This window comes from Neocloeon triangulifer, unplaced genomic scaffold, assembly GCF_031216515.1.
Source record: "Neocloeon triangulifer isolate White Clay Creek 2 clone unplaced genomic scaffold, ASM3121651v1 ptg000022l, whole genome shotgun sequence".
NCBI lineage: Eukaryota > Metazoa > Arthropoda > Insecta > Ephemeroptera > Baetidae > Neocloeon > Neocloeon triangulifer.
The window spans coordinates 5,583,300-5,608,716 of NW_026775562.1; the positions used below are offsets into that span (position 1 = coordinate 5,583,300).

The window sequence follows — 25,417 nt, forward strand, 5'->3', positions numbered from 1 at the left end:
AGTGGCCAACAAGTACGAGGCGGATTATGAGCTGCCAGTTGGCTGCGGCCGAAGATCTTCGGCCGCTCTCTGATTGGCTGTTGCGTCTCAACACTGCCGGCTGAGCCACGTGACTGCAGCGCCATGTGTGCTACCTCGGAATATCTGCGTGTCATTGATGTCGGTGGCGGCCGATCTGCGACGGAGACGACCGACGAGGGCCGAAGCGATTGCGAACGCTGCACGCACGTTACGTTAGCAGCAGCGAAAGAAAGGCACGCACGAAAGTTATATCTGAGCAGTGTCGGGCGGTTGGTACATTATTTGGACATCGGTGTCTGCCGTGTGTGTGCGGTTAGCGTGTGTTTGTGTTGTGGTCCGGCCGTGGATGTGTCGTCGGCCGCCGAAGGAGCTGCGGAAGGGTCGCTCGACGCAGCAAAAAGGTGAGAGGCTCGAACAAACAAACGAAGGAAAGGTCGCACGGGTGATTCGCCTTGCTCGCAGACACCTGACTGCCTCGACCTGAGCAAGACTTGAACGACTGCAAATCGAAATTTTCCATCTCGGTCGCGCTCTCCGTCCAGCTCGGAGACGAAAATTTAATCCGTATTTAATTTAGCCCGGCCGAAATTGAACTAATTATACGGTTTGTTTACAAAAATGATGATAAAATTATATGCCAGCTCATTTTTGAATGAGGAAAAAAGTATGAGATAAACAATAATCTCCCATCAACGTGTGGAAGAAGGAAATTTTATTAATTAATCAAAATATTGATTTGGAAACCTATGACTTAAAAATTTAGAAATTCAGTCTTCTAATTGTGTTTTTATTAGTTATGTATGAAGTTTGTAAAATCAAATTTTCAATTATTATCGAGTCGAGTGTGTTTCGCAATTGTCAATTCTGAGAATTAAATAAACAATCTTAATAATCCAAAGAGAGTGAAAAAAACTAGGTTTAAATATAAATTATACAATCAATCTCCATCTTTTGGCCGCAGGAATCATTTCCGCATCTATATTAATGATTTTTGAAGTTTCAATTATTGTTTTTAAAGTCCTTAAGATTTAGAAAGAAATGTCAACATGGTCAAATAAAATTAAAGAAACTCTCTTTTAAACTCAATATTATGAGTTTTTCAATAATTTTGTCTTGCCTAAAGTAAATTTTTTATTAGAAATTTGTATTCCTAATTATAATTTTCAAAGCAATTTGCTTTTAAATAATTCAGAAATTGTTCACAAATGGAAGAAATTGCTGCTATAGTAATTAAATTATACGTTTAATTTAAAAAAAAAATACAATATCTCATTTCATCTATCTGAAATTATTATAATTTTATTTTATTTTCAAATAATTTTTGCCAAATACAGTTTGGCTACAGCAGCCAGCAATGAAGTATTGCAACAAAAACCAGAATCAACCACAATAAAAATTTCCCCGTTTTAATTCATAATTGATAAAAATCAAGAATCAATTTTCAAACAAAGTTCTATGTTATATATATTTTTTTTTATAAATTTCCTTATTTATACAGAATGTTTAAAAACCATGCAATTGAAAGAAAGCAATAATTTTTTGGGAGAAGAATATTGCAATTGGTATCACCAAAAACAAAGATTTTGAATGGTTAAAATTAAATTCAAATCGGAACGACATGAATCGTAAAATAGTATAAATTATTATGTAATAATTTCTAATTTAATTTTAAACAACTCTACTTCATTTTCCCTATAATTTCAGTCCATTTTTTTAAGGAGATTTATGGAGAAAATTTTCAGAATTAGAATTTTTAATCAAAATCTGATCTTTTTTATTAATTATTTCTTTCCTCTTCTAATTTTTTAGAGATAATATTATAATTTTCAATTTGTAAATAACTTTTTAACAACTCAAAACTTCATTTTCCATTGCATTTCAGTCCATTTAAAACGAAAAATGGGGAAACGTTTGGAGAAAATTTGGATTTTTTAAACCAATCTGATCTATTTAATTGATTTTAATATTTCTTCTTCAATTTTTAATAATTTTTATTCGTGCCGAAGTTAAAAAAAAAACTTCTAATTTTTAATTTCACTTTTAATCGTACGTGAATTGTATTTTAAGTAAGGCCTCATAGAGGTTTGCGACGTTTTCGTTTAATGTCTGCTCTGCTTTGGACCGCCAACACAATAAAAGTGTTCTTTTTGTTCTAGTTAGTATTGGACAAGAACAAAAGTTTCGCCGGCAGACGGCATTCGTGTTTTTTTTTTCTTTTAATCTCTTTTTTTTCGTAGTGGAAAAGTGTCTTCATGTCTCGCGGTGAGCAAAGAACGGCCACTTGTGCATGTTTCCTGCCGAAGTGCATTACGATGGGAACCGCGATTTGGTCCGCGGCCCCCCGCCTGCGCCGCCTTTTAAAAAACAGCGACAATGCCCTCGGCTCGCGTATGAGAAAGAACCGAAATCCAGTTACGCGCCAAAAAATCACGCGAGATGGAAAGAATAAAAAAAATATAAAATTTAATTTTTTTTGTCGTGGAAGAAAACAAAAGTCGGAGGCTGCAGCGAGTGTAGGTCTGAATTTGTTGCGTCAGTGCCACTTTTTATTTGCTCGCGGGTGACGTCATCGGCCGATGGAATGAAAACCATTATTATTGCACTCTACGCGCGTGTGTGTCCCTCTCGCTTGTATTCCTAATGAGCCGATTCAGCGAAAACGCGAGTGAGAAAACTGGAATTCTGCTGCAATGTAGCACAAAACTGTAAAGGCTATTTTAGTATAGAAGTGGCTCGAAATCAATTGGACTGGCGTGTGAGTCACGATTAATAAAGGAATTAAGAAGAAGAAGAAGAGTTGTTCTGGAAATTCTAGAATGTTTCATCTCTAAAAAAAAAGATGCTGCTTTTTACAGAATTTTGAAACATTTGATTGAAAACAGTTTATTTGTAAGAAAATGACATTAAATTTATTATTATTATTTTAATCAATTAATTATTTTATTAATATTCTAATATGGAATTAAATTTTGATGGAATTTTTCTGAAAAATTTAAAATAATTATAAATTTCATAACAAATTTTAATTAAAATGTTTAAAAGAAATAAATTATTTTGCAAGCTCACCTAGTATTTTGAATTTCAAATTAAATTTGGAATTATTTTAAAAATTTGGTTGGAAATCCTGAATTTAAATAAAAATGAAATGAAAATGAACGATTTAGAAAGCTTTAAGAAATTTTTTTATCAATTTTCCGTAAAAGCAGTTGCCAACGATTTATTTTTATCTATTGGCTGGGTGTAATTTTGCGAAACCATTTAACGGTCGAGCGGGTTGCGAGGAAAGAAGCGGCCAAAATTAGCCAAACGCACATCCGTCTACGACTGAATGACAAATCCATTGTCTCTGCGATTCATGTTACGGAAATGTCAAATCATCCGAAATCAGGCCAATATCCTCCCACTTTCATTTCTCCGCCGTATATTAATCTAATCGGTGATGTAATTAAAATTTATTTAATTTAATTTCCGTGTTTGTTTTTTTTTTCCAGAGTGATGTGACAATATGCACATAAGCGCGTCCGAAAATGCGACTCTTGAGCATGGCGACCCACAGCAGGAGCAACTTCCCGCTCGACAGGAATTTCATCAACGCACTCAGCGTGCCTCCTGAAAGCAGGAGCAACCAGGTATATAATTAATCATAAATGCACCTTTGATTCGGGGTCCATCCCTTTCACCACCTTATTTGAGCGCCGGCTCAGGTCGCAAACCCGATTTGGGCATCTTAAAGAAAAAATTTGCATTGGACTTCCGGCTGTCAAAAACAAAATTCATTCATCCTTTAATAAAATAATTTTTATCTGTTTAAGAAAGAACTTTTAATTTAATAAAAATTTCAAGGTTCAATTAAAAAAATTAACCATTTTAAAATTATTTGTAAACTGTAAAAAAATAAAAAATACATAATTTTGGTGTAAAAATAATATAATAAAATAATCCTGGAAAATAATTTGACTTTTGACTGAAATTATTCTGAAACGCGTGTTTTGCTTGTCGCTTAAATGAGTGCGTGACAAATTATTTAAATTTGCATTTTCAGGATTTGCAACACATCCTGATTGGCCTGCGGAAGTTGGAGGTGCTTCCTGACAGCGCCCTCCACTCGGTCTGCAGAGTCGTCCGCTATGAAAGACACGAAGGCAACGACGTTTTGTACTAGTGAGTTTACAATTTTTTTTTTTTAATTTATTCCTAATTCAATTAGTTTTCTTTCATTGATGGAAACAAGAAACAGTTTTCGAACAAAGAAGCTTTTTATGGTTTGCCATTTTTTTAAAGGAATTTATTAATAATTTTCCTCTCTTCCTCAGTTGTTTACTTTATTCAATCAAGAGCCAATAAAAATAATGAAATGAAAGTCGGGAGGCGTTTGTCTCTTTCTCTCTCTGGAGAAGAAGTGTGGTTGTGACATTTGTAAGTCATCAAGTCGGAATGCTGAACGAACGCCTCCCTTTTTCAAGCAGACTTGTGCGAGGCGCTCTGCTGCTGATAAAAAAGTAGTAAAGTGCCGGCCGCCGCATTTTATTTTGGTTTGCATCACAAGAAGGCAATAAAAATAGCTCCCTTAGATAAAGTGAACCACTCCAAAATTTTAACTTCAAGATTTAAGACTTTTTCAAAGGCGAAAGTTTTGATTAATTTAAATAGAAAATTTCTGGCCAAAGATAATAATAATGAATTTAATTGAATTTAATAAAAAAGATATTTTTTCAAACTGCAATTAATTAAAAATTAAATTTATGCATTAATTTTATGTAGCTTTTTAAAAATTTATACAAAAAAAATATAATTGATTCATTTTAAATTTTTTCAAGTCCCAAATGTTGAAAATTAAACTTGATTTAGAAACGAAAACTCCCATTGGTTCTGCTTGTGCATCCGATCGGGAGCATTAATCGCAGCCTTGTTATTGAAGTGGAGAAATTTTGCACGGCTGCTGACAAGTTAGCAAACAACCATCGTCAGGCCCCTTCCCTTTCCTTTTAATTAAAAGCTCGAAGGCCACTCGAGTTGGCGCCCGGCCGCTCAGATGGCACCACCGGTTTGAGCACAAAACAACTCTTTCAACAACTCTTTCTTTCTTTCTCTCTTCGGTCACACGCACCATTTGTGACATTATTCTGCGTTTGTGTTTTGCAGCACCGGCGAGGTGGCCACCTGCTGGTATGTGCTGCTCAGCGGCTCGGTCTACATCGATGGCTCCATGTTCCTGCCCAGACACAGGTAAAAAATACCACAAGTATTTTAAAATTTTGTTGAAATATATATAAGAGTGAAAGTGGTTCGCACATGTCGCGGAAAAAAATCAGTCGCAACAATACACACATACGGGCCGCTGATTTGATTCACAAAACAAAAGGGAAAACGCGCTCTCGGCTCTCGAGACAAATATTAATGATGCGCGCTGAAAATTAGCCCAACTTTCATTAACGCTTCGTATATTATCAGGAGAAACCTCAATTTTTATCATTTTTCATACACTTCGCATTTCAACTTTTGCTAATCACGGTAAATTAAAAATTCATCAAAATTAATTGATTATTTCAAAATTTACTTCGGATCTCAGAATAAAAATTCTGTATTTGCTTATAACGATAAAAAAGGTAGACTTTAATGTGTTTATAACTCTAAATTTGCTGATTTAGACACTTAAAATTCCATTGGAACCAATATTATAAATTGATTTCTCCAAAAATCATCAATTTTTTAAAGTAAAAAGTCACTTATTGCCACAAAAATCCCTGAAACTACACTTAAAACATGATATATTGGCTAATTTTTTGTACTTATTTTGCAAAAACATCTCTGTTTTAAAATTAACTTATAAAATTTTAAAATAAATTTATTTCATTTTATATCTCTTAAAAAAATACTAATCAGAGAGGGAATTTTCTTTTCGTAATAAATTTCAAAATTTTTCGTCATTACTTGAGTGGAATAAAAACATACCAAACATCGAGCGGTATTTCATTGATTTTGTTTGGGAGCACCGACGAGCACATTTTTTTATTGCCTCGTGTGAAAACGTTCCTTCACACATTTCAGCCTTATCGCTCGCCAATATTTTATTTATTTATTTATTCATTCATTCCCAGCAGCAGATAACAACTCTGTTTGCCTAGCCGATTATTTAATTAATTCCCCTTTTCCGTCGGAGTAATTTGAGATCAATTAATTTCGAAGCGCTTCAACTCGAGTGCATATCTTGGAGAATTCATAATTTCCGCTTAGTCAATTGCATTTGACAGTCGGTCTTCTCCTCCTCCTCCGCACGCAGCCTCTCTCAATGGATGAGAATTATCTGCGACGGGATGTAGGGGCCGGGGGTGTCTGGCCAGCGCGTTAGGGGAATCACTTCAATTCGGTGCCACTCCTCTCCATTCAGCCTCCATCGAAGGCGGCAGTCAGTGCGTGTCAGTCAGTTACATTGTTGCGGTGCACCAGAGTGTTTGGAAATCTAAAAAAATTATGTAAGATTTCTATTAGAAAAGCAGTGATTCCAACCTGGATAAACACAGTTTGATTGGATTTTATACTTCAAACAGGTATTTACAGAAAATACAAATTTGGTTTCACGAATCAATTTTAAATTTAGTAACAAATAACTTTAAAATTGCTTTGCATTTCACCTAAAAATTAAGCAGATTAATTTTTGTTAAAAAAAGCCTTGAGTGTAATTTTTCTTTACAATTGAGTTCCTAGGAAGGGCTGAATTTTGGAAATTTATTTCCTCAAAATTGTTCCAGTTAAATTTTATGAAAATTGTTCATATCACACCCAATTAAGTATCTCAACTTCTTGATTATTTTTGGATGCATAATTTTGTCATAAAATCTTTAAATTTTATTTTAAATTTTAGTTGAAAACTGATTGCATTTTGAAATAAAATTGTTTAGTTTGAAGGAGAAATAATTTCTCTCTCTGAAGTATCCAAGTTCGCTACTTTCCGCCCGGTGGAAATGTGATTCCCGACGTCATATTCGTCCGTTCACTTCTCACTTTTCTCTCTCCGACGTATTAGATTTTGTTATTTCCTTCGCAGGCCAATCTGTCGCGCACATGCTGCGGTATTTTTCTCATTTCTTTATCGCAGTGTGAAATACATTTTATAATTTAATAATTTCGTCTCATTTTAAACTTCCAAGATCGAGAGGTCACCATGCATTCCGACACGTCTCTCGGCCTGATTTTGTTTCGCCGAGGTGTCATTAAACAATTTTTTTTTTAGTCCGGCAGAAGTAACGTTATGGCCTCTCCAATTAGCCGCTGCCCAAACCAAAAGAAAGATAACAGGAATCGAACGCAGCTTTAATTGTCGCTCTGGTTTTTCCGACTAAACTCGCCGCGCTTTGTTTTGGGTGAAAATAATAAATATATCCTTAAGAGAGCAAGCAGTGCCACCCCCTGCTCCAGACTAAAAATAAATACGCCGCAACCCCTCACAAATTTCACCAGCCGGTCTTCGAAAGGCGCAAAAAAAATTGGTCCGGAAATTCCCGGCTAAAATCGTATTACACTTATAAATCAATTAAAAAATTTACTTAAATTTTAAAATTTTATTAAATTTATAATAATTTACGTCAATACCTAATTATTAAATTAAAAAGTAATTTAATTTGAAATAGTGATTTATTTCTCCTCGACCTTTCTTTAATTCTTTAATTTATGTCTCTCCGTGGCATTGTGTTGGTTCGCGTTGCTTGATTCCCATGACATCTCTGACAGCAGACTGGGATCTGCTTCTCCGTTTCCACGACGGACACACTCCGCTAAGAACGGGGGCACCTGACCCCACGGGCAAAATCGATCAACTTCCTACTGTCATTTTTATTAATATTATTAAAATATTAATAAAAATTCCAATTTTTGTTACAATTGGTTGATAAATCAACGCGAGATTTTTCAGAAAATTAAGAAAAAGGGATGTTTAGTATGTTATTTTCTCTCTTCTTTGACTTGATTTGTGAAGAACAAACAACAATAATAATAATTGAAAATTCATTCCTAAATTTAAGCATTTTGGATTCTCGCTTTTCCCCTATTTATTAACTCCATTCCTCCATTCTCATTAGAATCTAAAATTGAGCGTTAAATTTCTTCGTCGTTTCATTTAAGAAAACCGCCTGTTAAAGATTTTAGTTCACAAATTTTTCATTCGTTGTTTTTACCATGATCTGAAAATCTTTAAAATTTATTGAGCATTTAATAACCAAATATTTTATACTCAGATCACTCAGAAAAACCACGCTTCATTTACATTGAAAAAAAATATATATATTTTTTAATCGCGATTTTATTTTTTATAATTTCTTTTGTCGTTTTATTAGAATTGCATTTTCCATTTGTCTCAAATTCACTTTTTTTTTTGCTATTTTTAAACCACAACCAACTTAGAAATTCATTCTAAAAGCATAATTAATTTTAGTGGAAAATTGTTGTTTATTTTTCTGAATCAAACGACGAAGTGTGCAATCAAAATGAGAGCTAAAGTATGGAAATTTCGTCCTAAAATTCCAGGAACGTAGCCTTAATTTTCAATGACAGATTAAGTGAGTTAACAAAAAGAAAAACCCAAGTACATACATTATTTGATTTCCAGAAATTTCAATAACCACCAAGGCTATTGGGAAATGTTCTGTCCTAGATTTTGTGTGTGTATGACAAACTGCGAAGTTGTATGAAAAAAAAACGGCGGAGAATGGCAGGAAAGGAAACGTCACATGAAAAAAAAAGCTCGGAGGAAATTGCGCTGGAGCTTTGTTTCGTTTGGAGAGGCGTAATCGCGGTGCCGCGCAGTGCTTGTTTACGAAACGTCTCTGCGGCTCGGTGTGAAAAGAGACCTGCCTCTATTCTCCCCGATCATAATCCGCAGCTCAACTGGAGAGCGACGACCGAGCCAGTCTATATGGAAAATCGATCGGCGGCCACCAACCCCTGTGGCGTTGCCAAATAAATCGCCCTTTGTTCGGCACCACCCTCGCATTATTACGAGGAGACCAGCCAGCCGGCCGACGATTTTCCAAACCACTCACCCCGACCGGCTCCCTCCGGCTCGCTGATCCACAAATTGACTTTTATTTTCACCTGCAGACCTGCACCCTAAAAAAATGAATTATGCCGGAGGGGAATTTCGATTGAGTTCGCTTCGATGCGTTCGACTTAAAAAGTTCAAAGCGTTTTTATAGTAACTCTAAAAATTACGAAGTTTATTATAAAAATGAGGTAAAAAAAATATGTCTTGTTGTTTTTGTGGAATAATTATCGCTGAACTAAGTAGAAATTAGATATAAATGAAAGAAAAACTTGTTTATCCTATTTAAATTATTATTTAATTTCCATTTAAAATTGCAACCCTAAATTAAAATTAGGAACACATTATATTTTATAACAGTGCTCCAAAATTAATAATTAAAACTTGAACAAATTAAATAATATGAAAATGTTTTTATAATTTGATGGAATCCTATGGAAATTCTGCTAAAAAAAAAATTGATGATCAGTCTTCGTTTCATTGTTGTGATGCGCAGTATATTGATTTTTTTTCATAATCGCGTTGCTGTAATTTTGTAGATTGGATGGGGAGTTACAAATTATATCATACTTTTCATAGTTAAAATAAGTCTTTAAAAAACAGTATTTTTGGCGATTACTAGTAAAATATTTAGAAATTTTAACCAGGGTTTCGGAGCGGGCGCGTTTTGGCGCTCCAAATCGCTCCAAAGCGCGTTTTGGAGCGAGGAGCGGTTGTATGAAGGCGCGAGGCGCCCTTTTTGTGCAAGGAGCGGTTGCCAAAATAACGCGCCGCGCCTGGCGCCAAAGGAGCGCTCTATGTGGGCACTGCGGCGCGCCAGGCGCCGAGGCGCGATCTCACTCGGGAAAAGGCGCGCCTTTTGCAAAGGAGCGCTCTGATGAGACGCGCCTTGCTCGGCGCCGCTCCTTCCGCGCCGCTCCAGGGTTGCAATTGGATTTTATTATTCTCTTTGGATCGGACCTGGCCTATATTTACTAGTGTTCCTCCCCGTGTTGTTCTTTTATGTACACAAAGTGTATATCCACTAAACTGCCCCTCTTTTTAAATTTATTCCTAATTGTGAGAAGAAATTGGCACTTGATGAGATGTTGGTAGAAGTGAGAAAAAAATCTGGTTTTGTCATTGATGAATTTATGAATATTTTGTTAATAAGAAAATCAATATTTCAACAAGGACATCAAGGACACAACTAGCAGCCTGTTTTTTAATTTGTAGTTTCTTGTGTGTTTAATAATAATCTGATGGTATAGTTGTGTCAATTAATATAATTTTCAAGATTCAGTGCTGAAATTTAATTTTGATGAAATATTAATTTAAAAGATTAAATTATTTTCAAAGAATGATAAAAAGAGGTGCTCAAAATAATTTGTTGATCCAATTTAATTAATTACAAAAATTATTATAATTTAATTCCTTGTTTTAATAATTATATATAATATATGTATAAATATAACGCAATTTGATGCATTATTACGAAATGCATCTCTAAAAGCACACCGCATTCTGGAGCGGCGCCAGTAAAAAGCGCGTCGCGCCTTGGAGCGGCGCCGGTATAAAGCGCTCCGCTCCGCGCCTTGGAGCGAAGGAGCGTTCCTTCCGAAAAGGCGCCGCGCCTTGGCGCCAAGGCGCGCTTCGATCATGGAGCGCTCCGCGCCTTGGCGCGATGGAGCGGTCTTAAGAAAAGGCGCGGCGCGATCGGCGCCAAGGAGCGTTTCAAAAAACACCGCTCCGAAACCCTGATTTTAACCATTGATCTGACTAAAAAGACTAAGCCAATAAGAAGACTGGATTTTAATGTCAAATAAATAAAATTCCCATTAAATTTTCTAAAAACATCAGCCGAATTCATTTCACCTTTAAAAGGAAATAATCAGTTGTTTACATAATTTTGGCCAGTCAATTCAATAAAACAATATTATGCCAGTGTTTTTAGCAAGATGAATTAAAATATGTTTTTAATTTATCTGTGAGATGTTAGAGAAACAAAATATTTAAGGTATTTTTTTTAAGTTTTAAAGAGCTCCATTTGAGAAAAAAATTTAAAAAAATTCATGTTGTACGCTTCTGAAATTTATAATTGTACTTAAAAGTTATATTGAAACGTACAAAATAGGAAACTTTATCCCAAAGAAGAGTTGAAAAATTCTTTTTATTCATGAGCACCTAACCTCTTAATCTCGAGATTAAATTGGTGAGAGTCCTTGGAGGAAAATAAAAGTTGAACTGCCACGAACGCGAGTGATTTAAAAACACACACACACACACATTCCCACAACGCTGGAATCGAAAATGAGGCTGAATGGCCCCTCGCGGTTGCCCCTCCACCGACCTGGTGTCGACACCCCTCCCTCCCCTCCGCCACCTGACGACCTGCGTGCCTTTGGCTGCTCAAAACACAGAAGATTGCGCTCCATCTTGGGTGATTTCTCTCTGCTTTGTTGGCACCAGATTCGCGCCCCGCGGATGGCAGCATGTGGTGGAACCACCCCCGCAACCACCCGCCCTCCTTCTCCAGGTACCTACGCCCCAAACCGCGGCCCCCGGGGGAGGCGCGACCCCCTTCGCAGGCCTCGGACGCCGTCCGAGGCCAATCCGTGCCTCCGGGGCCAATTAAAGGATTTGGAAACTTCTTTTCGCGCCTCTTAAGGGACCGCGCGATAAACACCTAGGCAGGGGTGGAGGGCGGAAGCGACGCCGACAGGTGCGGCTGATAACAAAAACTACTTTCAGATAGACACACTAAAGCTGCGGTGAAAGCGACATTAAAAAATTTTGTTTGGCCGAATCGAGTGGTGCTCAGCGTGCGCTTTTTTTGCTTAAACGGCACAAGTGCGACACAAACACCGTGTTTTCACAATTCACGACCATCTGCTTAGGCAACAACGTTCTCAGAACGCTTTGTTATTGTGCAAATTTGCATTTTTGCAGCATCAAAATATATGCAATCAGAACAAAATGTTCCAAAGTTATTAATTTATTAATAAAAAATTTAAAAAGACCAATTTTTTTTAAATATTTTTTTTTTTTTAAATTTCAAAGTAACGTTTCTCCTAATCGGTTGCTTGTCGTTCCAATTTACTGTTTTTGGCGTGAATCAGAAAAGGTGGGCGTGGCGCGGTGTATACAGTGTGTATAGCTTCATTCATTCATTTGGACACATTCCTGCGTCATTTATCACCAATTAAGGCTTTCATAGAAGACTGAACCACCTGTTTGTTTTCACAGCACTGCGCGAATCCATATTAAATTATCTTAATTAATATTCAAAATATCAGAAAATTCTTTCTGCTTCGTATTGAATAGCAAAGAAACTTTCACTCGTTATTTTGACTGTGACCCTGTTTATGAATAAATAAATTATATAATAGTTTTGGTGGATTAACGTGGGAATTACTATTAAAAATGATTAATCCCCTTATTTGATATCAGTTTCAATTATATAGATATGAAATATGAATTTTAATAACATTAAGAATAACTTAAAAATGTTAAAAAATTAAACTTTTTAAATTTAAAGCTGTGGTGCAATGGGCTACATTCATGTAAAATATCTAAAATTTGGTTTTTTATATCTTGTTTTACTATTTATGTTTTAATTTCGGTCAAAATTTGATCAATAATGTGAAATTAGATTGTAACTTTGATCAATCTCAGCAATTTTCTTGTAATTTTCACAGCTTAACAATAAATTATTGGAAGGGTCTATCTTCAATTATTTGATAATTGTGAATGAATAATAATTTTATTTGGAATTGAAAGGAATTACATGTTACAAGGAGATGTCTTGTTTATCAAATTTGCAGTTAAAATATGCAGAAATGCACAGAAAAATTCTATTCTATAATCTTCAAGTTTACCTGAAATTGATAATTTAATTGGTCTATAATTTCACTGCTCCTCGGAGCGACTGCTAATTAAACACGGTCCATGACGCGGAAACGGTTTTGCCAATTTGGCGTCGTCGGCGTCTCGTCAACCGGGGCGAATCAATTGCGCGCGTTTGGCGGTGCAGGAGCGTTTTCCATCAAGTGTCAATTATTCGAGGAGCCAAGTGCGCACGCCCGTTCCCGACGTTCCCTCGCGTTCCAGGGGCTCCCTGTCTGCCTTGCCAGTGGAGAATGGGCTAGGCATGTTGAAGCACTGCGCCGCGACGCCGCCCCCGACGTCCCCCCGGCGCCGCTGGCGGCGGCCCCCGCCGCCCCCGGACGCCCTCCGCAGGTGCAACTCGTTCCACCACGGCGGCCGGCCGGTGGCGGCGGCCGCCCCCGCCCCCCGCCTCCGCGCCCTCCGCATTAACGGCCGCTCGGCCTCCTGCCCCCGGCCGGACACACCCCCGCACTCGCCGCCCCCAGAAACGGCCGCCGCCCTCAGGCGCCTCTCCGCTTGGTATACTTCTTAAAAATTTATCTCGCACAAAATTTCTTCATCCCGCCGCACGGCCTCCCCCTCCGTCCGTCCGTCGCTAATCGATTTTTTACAAATAATATTGCCACCTCGGAGGCCGTCCAAGTACGATTTGATTTGAATTGGCGCGAAATTTGGATCAGAATAATAGTCTAATTCCGAAACTTTACAAGAAAAACCACTGTTTTCATTCCGCAATTTATAAATTTAATTTCTTGAAAATTAATTATTTTCTTATTATTATTTTATCAAAATTATACTATGTTGTGATTATTTTATTTCCGTTTTACAAAACCATGGAATTATTAAAATTTGTGTATCTTTTTAATTATTGTGTTTCGAACCAAAGAGTAACTCAAAAAATAAAAAGATATTTTTAATATTGAAGAAACAATAGGTGATTTTATTTTAGTCAATAAATGGGACTGAAAAAAACTCAATGTAAATAATGAGTTGTCAATGATTTTAAAATTTAAATGAACTCCACTATAAAACTAAAATGCAATTAAAAATTTAAAAAAAAAATCACAAATGTTTCGATAGCTATTTTCTTCCTTATTTTCTGACCTGCTGACTTGAAGTTATAAACAATTTGCTGATTTATTTAATTTCTGACGATTACAAATTTAAAACTGTGTTTAAAAAAATTACATCATCTGCTAATAAAAATTGCTCAAAACATTTACCAAATAAGACAATTCTGCGAATTAGGCGTCAATTTTGGTTTAATTGTGCCGAAAGCCGTTTGTTTGGTAGATTAAGATGATCAACTCCATTTCCTATCTCTGTGCCTCTTGAATCTGACAATTACATTTGACCTAATCATTTTGATTTGATTTGTTTCAGCTTCGGCAAGCGGAATGGCGCGAGCACGCGGCGGCCCAACGAGTGCTTCGTGCTGGAGCCGTCGGACATGCTGGTGGTGAGCATGCGTTCGACCTTTGACCTTTGGGGTGACACTTGTTGTCGGGTATTGATTTTGAACACGGTGGAAATGCAAATTAGAGCGAGTGCGGGGGGAGCACCAGCCGCTTCCTCTCGCTCGCTCTGTGCAGTATGTCATTAAAAGCGACAGCGGGCGTCTTTTCAAACTCGGCCACAAAGGAAGAAAAAAAAATTGAAAGAGAGGAGGGAGATGAGGAGCCGCCGAGAGAGAGAAAGAGAAAAGGATGACTTGTCGCAGACTGAATCGAGGAGGGAGACCGCCTGACCTCCAATAGTTAAAAAAAACCAATATAGAAAAAAATCTCTAAATTTTTTTTATAATTTTTTTTTTGAAATAAATTTTTTGAAAATCCCCTTCCATTGAAGGTTTCCATATAAGGATTTTTGTTGCGAGAATTACGCGGAAACGGGCGTGTGCCTCACTTTAAAATTAAAGTCGCGGTTGAAACTTCCGCCGAGTAAAATAGCTTTGACGTGCGAGATTATTCGTCACGTCCTCTAGGAAGTAAAATCTCACTTCGAGGTTTAATGTCAACGAGAACAAACGTTCGGTGAAATGTGGCGAATAATCAAGCAGACGAGGGCGCGAATCGACTCCGGACAGGGCACGGAGGCGGCCAAGCCCAAAAACCGGCCTCTCTTCCAAGAATGGATCCTCAAAAGCCCGACGGCCACCAACGGGGTCAGGAAGTCCTTATCAAAATCATTATAAAAAATTCCGCCTTTTTGCAACCATGACCTATTTTTAAACTGAAACAAGTGTCACAAAATTGAAATAACTTAAAAACTAAGAAAATTTTGGATTAACTTGGATTTTATAAAAATGTCCCTGAATTTTGCTCTTTTCCCCAGATTGATTATCCGGATGCGGGACAGCACTCTTCTCGGAGCAGGGCAATGAACTACGAAGCGCTAGGACCTCTGCGTCCGGAGATGTTCCTCAAGTCGAACCGCAGCTCGCACTCGAGCGACACCAGCTCGGCCTACTCAGGATCAGACACAATGCACAGCGTGCAGAGCTCCCTGGACGCCGAGGAGGTTGACCTCACTGGCCTGGTCGAGTCCGTCGTCGACTCGGACGAGGACGATGACTGTGCCGAGAGCTTAGACGTAAGTTTTGGAAATTGATTTGGCTAAATCTTGGTTCTCCTCAGCGAGACAATTCTAACGATATGCAGGAAGGGTACCTTTGGAACGATTTTTATTAGGGGTGGGGGGACTTGGCCATTGAAAAAGTTATAATGTAGTCTTGTTGATTCAACCTTCTCTATTTTCAATGCTATCAATTTTAAATTATCTCTTTTGGGCCGAAAAACATCACTAAGGTACTTTGGGGTTTGAATTTTCAAGAAGTCCTCCATATTGGAAAAAAATAAACTTCAAAAATTATTTACCACTTCAATATCATCTAAGACCATCCTTATCTCATATCATTAGAATTATTAGTAGAATTAAATAAGTGAAAAATTAAATAAATAAGAATATGTCTTTGAGAAAGTGGAGCACCCCTTTGATTTTTTTAATATTTTTGCAGAGCATGACTGTGCGGGACACGGTCCGCGAGTGCCTGGAGAAGGACCCGTCCGAGCGGACGGACGAGGACATCGATCAGCTGCTGGAGCTGACGCAGCACCTCAAGGCGTTCACCAACATGACGCTGGCCGTCCGGCGAGCCCTTTGCATGGTCATGGTGTTTGCCGTCGTGGAAAAGGCGGGCACCATTGTCATGAACGATGGCGAGGAACTCGACTCTTGGAGTGTCCTCATCAACGGACATGTCGAGGTCGAACTGTCCAGCAAAGAGACGCAGCAACTCCACATGGGCGACTGGTAATGAAATCAATACTTAGCATAAAAACCTCTTAATTTTGTTAATGTTCAGCTTCGGAATTACGCCTACGATGGAGAAATTGTACCACAGAGGTGTGATGAAGACTAAATGTGATGACTGTCAATTTGTATGCATCACTCAGGAAGCATACTACAGGTAAGATTGATTTTTTTTTTTTATTCAAATGTATAGTTTAATTTTTTGATTTTGTCCTCAGAATTCAGCACCAGGGTGAAGAAAATATCAGAAGGCATGAAGAAGATGGAGAGGTAGTTTTAGTCACGGAACAGAGGGTCATAGAAGGTGGAAACCGCCGGGGTCACATTGCCATTAGAGTGAGAAATTATAATTATTTTTCAAAACTATAAATTCAACTTTTATTTGTAAATTTAGGGAACACCAGCGCGTCTGATGCAACACTTGATCGAGGAAAACTCGATCATCGATCCGACTTATGTGGAGGATTTTCTCCTCACCCACAGGACATTCATCGAGTCCACACTCTCCGTGGCTCACCAATTGTTGCAGTGGTTTGAGCGACCAGAGTCAAGAGACAAAGTGACTAGGGTAGTGCTTTTGTGGGTCAACAACCACTTCACAGACTTTGAAATGGATCCCTCGATGATGGAGTTTCTCGAAATGTTCGAGGAGCGACTCGAGAGGGAGAAAATGCAGGGTCAGTTGCGCCTTTTGAACATTGCTTGTGCGGCAAAGGCGAGGACGAGGAATGTCACTCTTGCCAGACCGGATAGAAACGAAATTCTCCAGTTCTCCATTTTGGGGGGCTACGAGAGAGGCTGTGGCATCTTTATTTCTAAGGTTTGGTCACAAATTTGGAAAGAAACATTTTAATAATTAAGAAAATTGTAATTCAGGTCGACAAAAAGTCAAAGGCAGAGGAAGTGGGGTTGAAGAGGGGAGACCAAATTGTGGAAGTCAACGGCCAGAACTTTGAGCATGTGGCTCACGCCAGAGCTCTGGAAATCCTTCGGGGCTCGACGCATCTCAGTATCACAGTCCGATCGAATCTCCTAGGTTAGTAAAATTTCTGAAGCATTTAACTCAAGTGAAAAATCTTTTCTCTCGACAGCTTTAAAGGAGTTGTGCCAAAACAACGAATCAGCAACGCCTCGACCTAGAACAGTCCAGAGAACTTCAGAGCTATCAATTCCGAAGCCAAACAATACCGTGCGCTTGTCGACAGCCTTCGACGACTCGACGCCGATCAAGGACCACAAGGGTCACAAGGGCGGCTTCATGACCATGAACACCAAGAAGCGACTGCAGAAGGCGCTGGCAAACTTCTTCCCTCGCACGGCCAACGAAGCGGAGAACCACCCCATGGGGCACAGTCTCAGTAATCCAGACCTAGTCAGTCTTTGTTGGGCCGAGGAAAGGGTTGATATTCCCGAACATGTGCTAAAGGTAAAGTTCTTTCAACTGAAGGTGTTAAAAAATAATATGCATATTTATTGAAAAAGAGGAATTCCAAATATTCATCATTTTATGCTGTAAATCAATCAATAAGGAGCTGAAATTTAAATAAAAAGTGAAAAAATTATAGTATAATTTAACAAATTTGATAAGTAATTCTTTTTTTCTATGTATCTGAATTCTGATTAGAGTAAAAATATATGTTTTTAATTCTTTTGTCTTTTTCTCTTGCAGGTTTATCGGTCAGACCAGCAGTGCAAGTACCTGTTGGTGCACAAAGAGACAACGGCAAAGGAGGTGGTGATGCTGGCGCTGCACGAATTTGGCAACACCACCGAGGCGAGTTCCAATTACAATCTCTGCGAAGTGAGCGTAGGGGAGGGTGGCATGATCAAGCAACGCCGGCTGCTGGACACTCTGGCCAACCTGGCTGAGCGCATCGGCCTCAGCAGCCGCTACTACCTGAAGGTCACCAACTCGACGGAGCCTCTGGTGCCGGACGAGATGGCCAACGACCTCATCAGGGAAAGCTCCGTCAACTTCCTGCAACTCAACGCCGTCGAGGTCGCCATTCAGCTCACCTTGCAAGACTTCAATATTTTCCGACAGGTAGAAAGAACAATTTGAAAACAATTTTTTTACTCAAGTCTGAAGTTTCGGACAGATTTTGCTCCAAGGACATCTTTTGCATCGTAAAATGAAGATGAACTTTTTTTAATAAAAAATTGAAATTAATAAAATGAATTTTTGTAGATTGAAAGCACCGAGTACATCGATGACCTTTTCGAGCTGAAATCTCGTTATGGGATGCCAATGCTGGCCAAATTTGGAGAGCTGGTCAACAGAGAAATGTTCTGGGTAGTGACTGAGGTGTGTTCTGAGCACAATCCACTCAGGAGGATGCGAATCATCAAGCAGTTCATCAAAGTTGCAAGTACGATTTGACGAAAATGCACCTTTCGGATTTATTTTTACAAATCTTGATTTTCTCAGGACAATGCAAGGAGTGTAAAAACTTCAATTCCATGTTTGCCATCATCTCTGGCCTGGGGCACCTGTCGGTGTCAAGACTGCGCTCCACGTGGGAAAGAGTACCTGGAAAATACCAAAAGCTGTTCTCAGACCTGCAAGACCTGATGGACCCCTCGAGGAACATGTCCAAGTACAGGCAGCTCATCAATTCCGAACAGTCTCAACCGCCAGTGGTAAAAATATCGAAGTTCATACAAACCAAATTTCAACTTTACATTTTCATTAGATTCCATTTTACCCGGTGGTGAAAAAAGATCTGACCTTCATCAAGCTGGGCAACGACTCAAAAGTGGAGGGCCTCGTCAACTTTGAAAAGTTGCGCATGATAGCCAAGGAGGTGCGCACCCTGGGCAGCATGTGCTCATCACCCTACGATCTTTTAACAATGCTCGAACTCGGCGGACAACCCCCTTCCTCTGCCATGAGGGCAATGAACCAGATGAGCGCAGGATCTCAACACCAGGTAAAACTTCAGAAAGAAAGAAAAAAACAGCCTTCTTTTCTTGAATAATGAAAATCCTCCTAGTATATAAAAGTAAATTTGTTATGATTTTCATGAATCCCTTTTTGTTTCAGTTTTTTTAATATTAAAGTATTATTGATAATATTTGTAAATAAGAAGAAAAATTTGAGAATTCTATTAGAATTTATAACAATCGAAATTGATTTCCTTTAACAATTTTATAATTTATTTCTAAAAAAAAAAAAAAAACGAATAAGAAATTTGAAAGCAAAGCTTATCCGACATTTCTCCAGGCTGCTACTGTGAAGAGACGGAAGAAGTCGACCGCCGCACCGAACCCGAAGAAGATGTTCGAGGAGGCGCAGATGGTGCGTCGGGTCAAAGCGTACCTGAACAACCTACGGGTGATCACTGACGAGGAGCGGCTGCAGCAGCTGTCGCTCGAGTGCGAGCCGCCGGCGTCGGCACCCTCGAGCGCCGCCCCTCGAAAACGACACCCCTCCCCCACCCTGTCAACCACTTCGACAACCTCCAGCACCTCGGCCACCAGGTTCGGCGCCGCCTCCCCTCAAGCGGTCCGCAAGATGCTCGCCCTGGCGGACTCTTCGAAAACGCGGCCCCACCAACCCCCGAGGCTGCTGCCCCCCAGCCCCACGGGCTCGCGCAAGTCCGGCCACGAACGGTCCCACTCGGACACCCCGACCGCGGTCGACTTGAGTGCCGAGAGCAGCAGCGTCACCAGCCTCAGCAGGGCCAACAAGGACTCGGGGCTTTCCATGCGCGAATCTCCAGTATCTCAACGCAGACATTCCACAAGTAAGTCAAGATGGAAATCATTTTTAATTTAAATAAAATTTAAAATATTTATTTTTGAAATTGAAAAAAAAAATGAAATTTTCCTAAATGTAAAATGGGTAAAATGAAATAATCGCTGATCGGTGAATTCAAAATACTAATGAAACAAAAATCAAAATTTATGTTTCATCCTTTCATACAATTTTTGTCTTGAAATTTTGGTATGTACTTTTGCTATTTTTAAGATAGAATGTAGAATTTCTTGGTTTCATAATTTTTGGTTGATTTTACTTATTTTCATTATTTACTGTTTATTCAGTGAAGAAAATTTGAAATATGATAGTTTAAAATCATTGTTGATTTTGAGTAAAATACCAATAATTATCATTTAATCTAAAATATAGATTGTTAAATCAAAATTTCTTCATATTTCAACAAATTTTAATTTCATTTGATTCCAGTCGAGCCGAAGCCAATGGGTCCGCCTCAAAACCCACCGAACCGGCCGCGGAGGCCCCCAGAGTACAACGAGGCGGCCAAAATGCTGCGCGAACTGCGACTCCACCGAGCACATTCCCACGAGGGCGTCACCAACTCGGACTACAACTATTCCGATGATGACGGTTCGGATGAAAACATTCGCCAAAGCTCTCAACTAAATTAAAAATTCCAATTTGCAGAGGACGAGGGAGCGCAAGTTTCCGCCGTATGAGAGGGGAGAAAAATGGAAAGAAAGAGAAAAAAAATCATGTATGCCAAAGAGGGTTAGTCCACATTGTGACGTGCCCATATCACTAGACTTAAGCAGTGCGGCGAAAGACACTTTGCAGGAGTGAATGCTCGTGACAAATCGATCCAATTAATTAACATATACAATATATGATATACATCTATTTTGAATCAAGACCAGTGTCTGTCTAAATATTATTAATGTGCAACTGTGAGAAAACGAACTACTTTTATTAACTGACGGTCTTCGTTGTAGACGGCGGAAAGAGAGAAATTATGATTTTTACCTATTTGTGTGACAGTCTCAGTCAGATGGATGATAAATTTTTTAAATCATGTTTAATTAAATTATTAATTTTTTTATCGCTCCTTATCGTTGTGTACAAAAGCATATATTTGATGATCACTGTGGAAATGAAAGTTGGAATCAATATTAAACGAATGCAAAGTTTATTTTAGAAAACCCATTAAATTTAAGAATTTAAAATGTTAAAAGGAGGTTATTGAACGCATATTTTCTTCAGAATTCCAGTATTTAATTCTCCTTTGGCTCTTCTTTGCCAGTCTCAGTAATCTCCTTGTTTTCCTCCTGTAAAGTTTCCTGAAAATCGGGAATTTTTAAAATTGGTACATCTTTTTGCCCCTGGAAATTTCTACCACGACTTGGCCTGAGAAAGTGCTGAGATCGTTCAGGGCAGTCTGCACTTTTCCCGCCTGTTCCTTTACAGATTCAGTCACATCACTCAAAGAGGAGCTCTGTTGAAGTAAAAATTTGGAAAAATTAAAAAAAAATAGTAAATTTGACGCACCATTAGTGCCTCGTGCAATTGTTGGGCGCAGGTCTGAGCCTCCTTGACCTGGGCAACTAGCGGGGCGGGCATTAGGTGCTCCATCTTCTCAGGGACACTGGCCAGGAAGGTTGAAACTCCGTGCGCCAGTTTTTGCGCCTCCTCTTCACCCTCAGCTTTCTTTGGAATCTGCAAAAATTTCATAAAAAAGCAATCCTTCTAAAACATTAATAAAATTTTAGAAAAAAAAGAGTTCACAATTTTTAATCTGAGTGAAAAGGCCTGAAAATCTTTAATTTTTAGAGAAGTAAATTTTCAATTTTTTTCACGCAATCAAATTTTGACGAAATAAAATATTTCCAATCCAATAATATGTTAGAAAAACGTGGACATAATTTTTTTTTTAAAAATACCAGGTGCAGCAGTTGGTTCATCTGGCCAATGGCGTGTTCACTCTGCTGTTTGATGCCCTGCATTAGGTTCACCAAGGCCTTGTACACTCTGCTGCGGCTGCGCACCTTTCCGGACAACTGACCCACAGCCTGCAGGGCATGACCAACTTGGTCCACGTTCACATCCACAACTGGAGAGAATTTAATTGAGGAAATTTTTTCATCTTTTGGACTGCGAAATTTATACCTGGGACGTCAACTTCTCCCTCTCCAGGGGGCATGTAGTAGTCGATGAACTTGTTGATCAGGCCGGTGGTGGTGTCGAATCCGTTCATGGCGATGGTGCCCAACTTGGTGGACAGAATGTCGTTCGCCTTGTTCTTCACAACGTTTACTGTTTCCATGGCGTGTTCGTAGATCTAATTAGAGAACATTTGATTTTATTCATTTTTTATAATTTTTTTTTAAAGAAAACTAGATGACGGTGATGATTTTTTTCAAAATTTATACTAATTAAATACTTAAAATTTCTAACGTGGGTTTAAAAAAAGGCTTCAAGAACTCGTTACATAGACCGCGATTTCTAAAGAAAAATTATGAAATTTTAATAATTTTTGGCACGGATTACAATTATTACTTTTTTTAAATTTTTTCATCATATATATGGCACAAATTTGAATTTAAAATGAAAAAAATCCACCAAATTTATTAATTTCTTATTAAATAACAATTAACAATAAGTACCACTTCCGGTTGTTCCCTGACGATGGGCACCTTGTCCCCGACGAACGCCAGTCCGGAGCAGATGGTGCGGTCGACGGCCTGGATCGGCCCCTGCGGCAATATGTTGGCCACGTTCTCGGCCAAGTTGAACATGGTGGCCGCGGTCGACTCGGCCGTCGACAGGGTCCAGTTGGCAACGCTGCTCGACCCCTTGACCTTGTCCAACACCTCGATGGTCTTATGTGTCAGCGCCTCGACCATCGGTAAATGAATCACTCTGTCCACGCACGCAAAGTGCAGGCTGCCAACTTTTTGCTCATTCTCGCCAACAATCTGCAGGAAAATTTATTTTCATTTAAAAATTTATTTGTTCAACTAGATTTTTCCACTATTTGTGATAAATAAAAGCAAAATGAGATTAGTAATTAAAAAGAAAATTTGCAGAGTAATAATTGCTTTCAGAGGGATCGATAAATATTATCAAAATGAAATTAAACGACTAAAAATTTATGAAAAATAGATTTTTGACCTAAAAACCCAAGAATTAAACTAAATTTAAATAAATTTATCAACGGAAAATAATTTTTCAGATATTTTATAGTCGATTTTTGTGTGACGAAAAATTGTACCTGTTGGTTTTCAATCTGCTTATTATCCTGCGTGGCCTGCATCCTTCTGTGCTGGAATCAGAAAAATCAAAGGAATGTCAAAAATTATCAAACTTTTTGTGTAAATATATCCCGCGAACTTTGCACTCCAGAACTGAGTTCCAAGCATTCTCTGGTCAATCTTTATTTCATAGCCGCGTTTTGTTATGTCAGAATAAATGTTGGTGCTCATAATATTTCCAGACGTGCACAAAAGGAAGCTCTCTAACCAAAAAATTGTTGTGCAAGTCACAGAAGAGACACTCAAATTACAAATATGTCTGGAACCCAATCCATCAGCCAGGATCAACCTTTGGAATCCTAATATTGGCCCGGCCAAAAAGCCATCACGAGCATATCTGACCTTTCTCTTGTTTAATTATTATCACCGAATGTACAATAATAAACATAATGATTGATTTGTTAAATTAGTACTGTGAATAATCGCCTTGACGTGGAATTTCCTAGACGACGAGATATTTGAGACTCAAATATCTCGTCGTCTCGGCAACATAATTCCACGTCAAGGCGATTAGTCACAGTACTAATTTAATTATTTCACGTTTCGTGTGGTTTCTTTGGGATTCAAACTCTCAAAAAGATTGATTTGTTTTTAAAGATTATTTTCCTCTAATGTGTGATTTAAAATGATAATTTATGAACGATGCATTTGGGCAGTATTGAATCAATAAAGGCACTTTTTGCAAACTAGATAGTCTCCTTCGCACCGCAATGAGCGCGGCCAGTTGTTTTCCAAATCATTGTCGCGTTGACTTTCTTTGTAACTGCCAATAAGTATTGCTTTTAAATGAAGAACTTACAATTAGTACAACACCTCAATTCATAAAGAGAAATCCGTACAAAAATTCAAAAATAATAATAATCAATTCGATGCTTATGAAAAAAAAAAATGGAGTACAAATTCTAATCCAGAATGACCAGAATTCAGAACAAAAGAAAATTCTGATTAGTTTATAAACTAAATTAGAGAATTTAGTTAATATTATATATTGAATAAAATTTAGAGAGAAATTTAAGGGTAAAATAAAAATTATTTATAACTATTTACTTTTTGGCAGTATGAATAAATTTTTTTTTAATTTCATAAAATAGTAAAATTGAGTACAATGAATGCTGTCAAAGGGCACAAGTCAACAAAGGCTGGCTTGCCCTCTACTCTGAAAAAAATTAAATAATAACATCCTCATAGGCATAATAATCATTTTTTGTGTTCGTTCAAAATTAAAAGGATAAAAAACGCAGTTATTAGTGTATCGATTTGAAAGAAAAAAAAATGGAAGGAGAAAAATATTATTTTTCAATTATTTTTAATCACCCAATTATTTTGTTCTGGGAGCGGCCCCTGTTTTGGATATTAATTTACTAAAACTTACCCAGTTGCTTCAGCAATGGAAAGTTAAATAAAAATTCGGACAGTTAGAGCGACAACTCAACAGTCCCGCAAAAGCAGTGTTAGACTGATTCTAAATTTTAAGAGGGCTTTCCAAATAAAACCTATACTATTACATATCAGTCATCGGTCCATTAGCACGTCATGATTCATAAAAGTGAGGGGAAAACGCGTGCCCTCTTCTGTCAGCCGATTGACCTCTGAAGTGCAGCAAATGCATTCAGGGCGGCCTCTGCAGTGCATCATCAAAATGTTTCTTTAAAAAGGCTATAGAAGCATAAATTTTTTAGCTAATAATAAAGAAATTTATTATCGGCTAAAGGGTTTTATTTGACTCAAAGCGTACTCGCTTGTTGGTGATTTCTTGAGAAAGAAGAATTCTAAATTCAGGTAATAAATCATTTTAAAATTGTCAAAACCCCCATTAATATCAAAATTTTGTAGATCTGAAACACATGGTAAGCCACAGGCTATAGAGGTGCTAAGAAGCGTCAACAAAATATTGTTCACCAACTACGATCAGGAATCAGGACTCTTCCTGTCTGACGTCTGTGAACAGTCCTACTCCACCCAAAGTGTCCAAAACAATACTGAAAAAGAAATCTTTTGATGGATTCTAATAACCTGACAATTCTTGGTACGGAATAGATTACATTTTTCTTGAACACTTAAACTGAAGTAAACAACAAATATCATATACTGCAAAAATATTTTAAAATTCAAGATGAAATTTTTTTAAATTTTCAGTTTTGGAATTTGTTGTAAGAT

The 25,417-nt window shown here is 38.1% G+C and overlaps 2 protein-coding genes across 5 annotated transcripts; one reads left to right on the forward strand and one right to left on the reverse strand.

Annotated features, from left to right (window-relative positions):
* Nucleotides 1–216: 216 nt before the first annotated feature.
* Nucleotides 217–21,126, forward strand: LOC132204732 (rap guanine nucleotide exchange factor 2). 4 transcript variants are annotated; one of them, XM_059633441.1, is made up of 19 exons: nucleotides 217–422; nucleotides 3,513–3,650; nucleotides 4,064–4,182; nucleotides 5,164–5,247; nucleotides 14,306–14,381; nucleotides 15,257–15,514; nucleotides 15,939–16,234; nucleotides 16,287–16,391; nucleotides 16,453–16,570; nucleotides 16,629–17,054; nucleotides 17,111–17,270; nucleotides 17,326–17,660; nucleotides 17,904–18,278; nucleotides 18,423–18,603; nucleotides 18,663–18,874; nucleotides 18,928–19,164; nucleotides 19,458–19,980; nucleotides 20,421–20,582; nucleotides 20,640–21,126. In XM_059633441.1, the coding sequence occupies exons 2-19, from the start codon at nucleotides 3,549–3,551 to the stop codon at nucleotides 20,669–20,671; spliced, it is 3,801 nt and encodes a 1,266-aa protein (XP_059489424.1). In that variant the 5' UTR covers nucleotides 217–422; nucleotides 3,513–3,548; the 3' UTR covers nucleotides 20,672–21,126. The 4 variants fall into 4 exon arrangements, with proteins under 4 accessions (XP_059489424.1, XP_059489428.1, XP_059489427.1 ...); XM_059633445.1 differs by lacking the exons at nucleotides 217–422; nucleotides 3,513–3,650; nucleotides 4,064–4,182; nucleotides 5,164–5,247 and adding an exon at nucleotides 6,457–6,569; XM_059633444.1 differs by lacking the exons at nucleotides 217–422; nucleotides 3,513–3,650; nucleotides 4,064–4,182; nucleotides 5,164–5,247 and adding an exon at nucleotides 11,431–11,570.
* On the reverse strand, nucleotides 21,105–24,785 carry LOC132204736 (lipid storage droplets surface-binding protein 2-like). Its single transcript, XM_059633453.1, has 8 exons — nucleotides 24,633–24,785; nucleotides 23,221–23,271; nucleotides 22,613–22,924; nucleotides 22,116–22,287; nucleotides 21,890–22,059; nucleotides 21,498–21,665; nucleotides 21,346–21,444; nucleotides 21,105–21,289 (listed from the first exon to the last, which is right to left on the reverse strand). Exons 2-8 carry the CDS (start codon nucleotides 23,260–23,262, stop codon nucleotides 21,224–21,226), a joined length of 1,029 nt encoding a protein of 342 aa, XP_059489436.1. The 5' UTR covers nucleotides 23,263–23,271; nucleotides 24,633–24,785; the 3' UTR covers nucleotides 21,105–21,223.
* Nucleotides 24,786–25,417: the final 632 nt, after the last annotated feature.

What these genes read in the sequence shown, in the direction of transcription:
- LOC132204736 (XM_059633453.1), bottom strand. Translation starts at nt 23,262, where the DNA reads ATGCAGGCCACGCAGGATAATAAGCAGATTGAAAACCAACAG. An exon ending in AGCAGATTGAAAACCAACAG is followed by an intron (nt 22,925 to 23,220) that starts GTACAATTTTTC and finishes ATTTTCCTGCAG; the next exon opens with ATTGTTGGCGAGAATGAGCA. An exon ending in TGAACCAACTGCTGCACCTG is followed by an intron (nt 21,666 to 21,889) that starts GTATTTTTAAAA and finishes AAATTTTTGCAG; the next exon opens with ATTCCAAAGAAAGCTGAGGG.
- LOC132204732 (XM_059633441.1), top strand. Translation starts at nt 3,549, where the DNA reads ATGCGACTCTTGAGCATGGCGACCCACAGCAGGAGCAACTTCCCGCTC. An exon ending in ATGTTCCTGCCCAGACACAG is followed by an intron (nt 5,248 to 14,305) that starts GTAAAAAATACC and finishes GATTTGTTTCAG; the next exon opens with CTTCGGCAAGCGGAATGGCG. An exon ending in TCAACGCAGACATTCCACAA is followed by an intron (nt 19,981 to 20,420) that starts GTAAGTCAAGAT and finishes ATTTGATTCCAG; the next exon opens with TCGAGCCGAAGCCAATGGGT.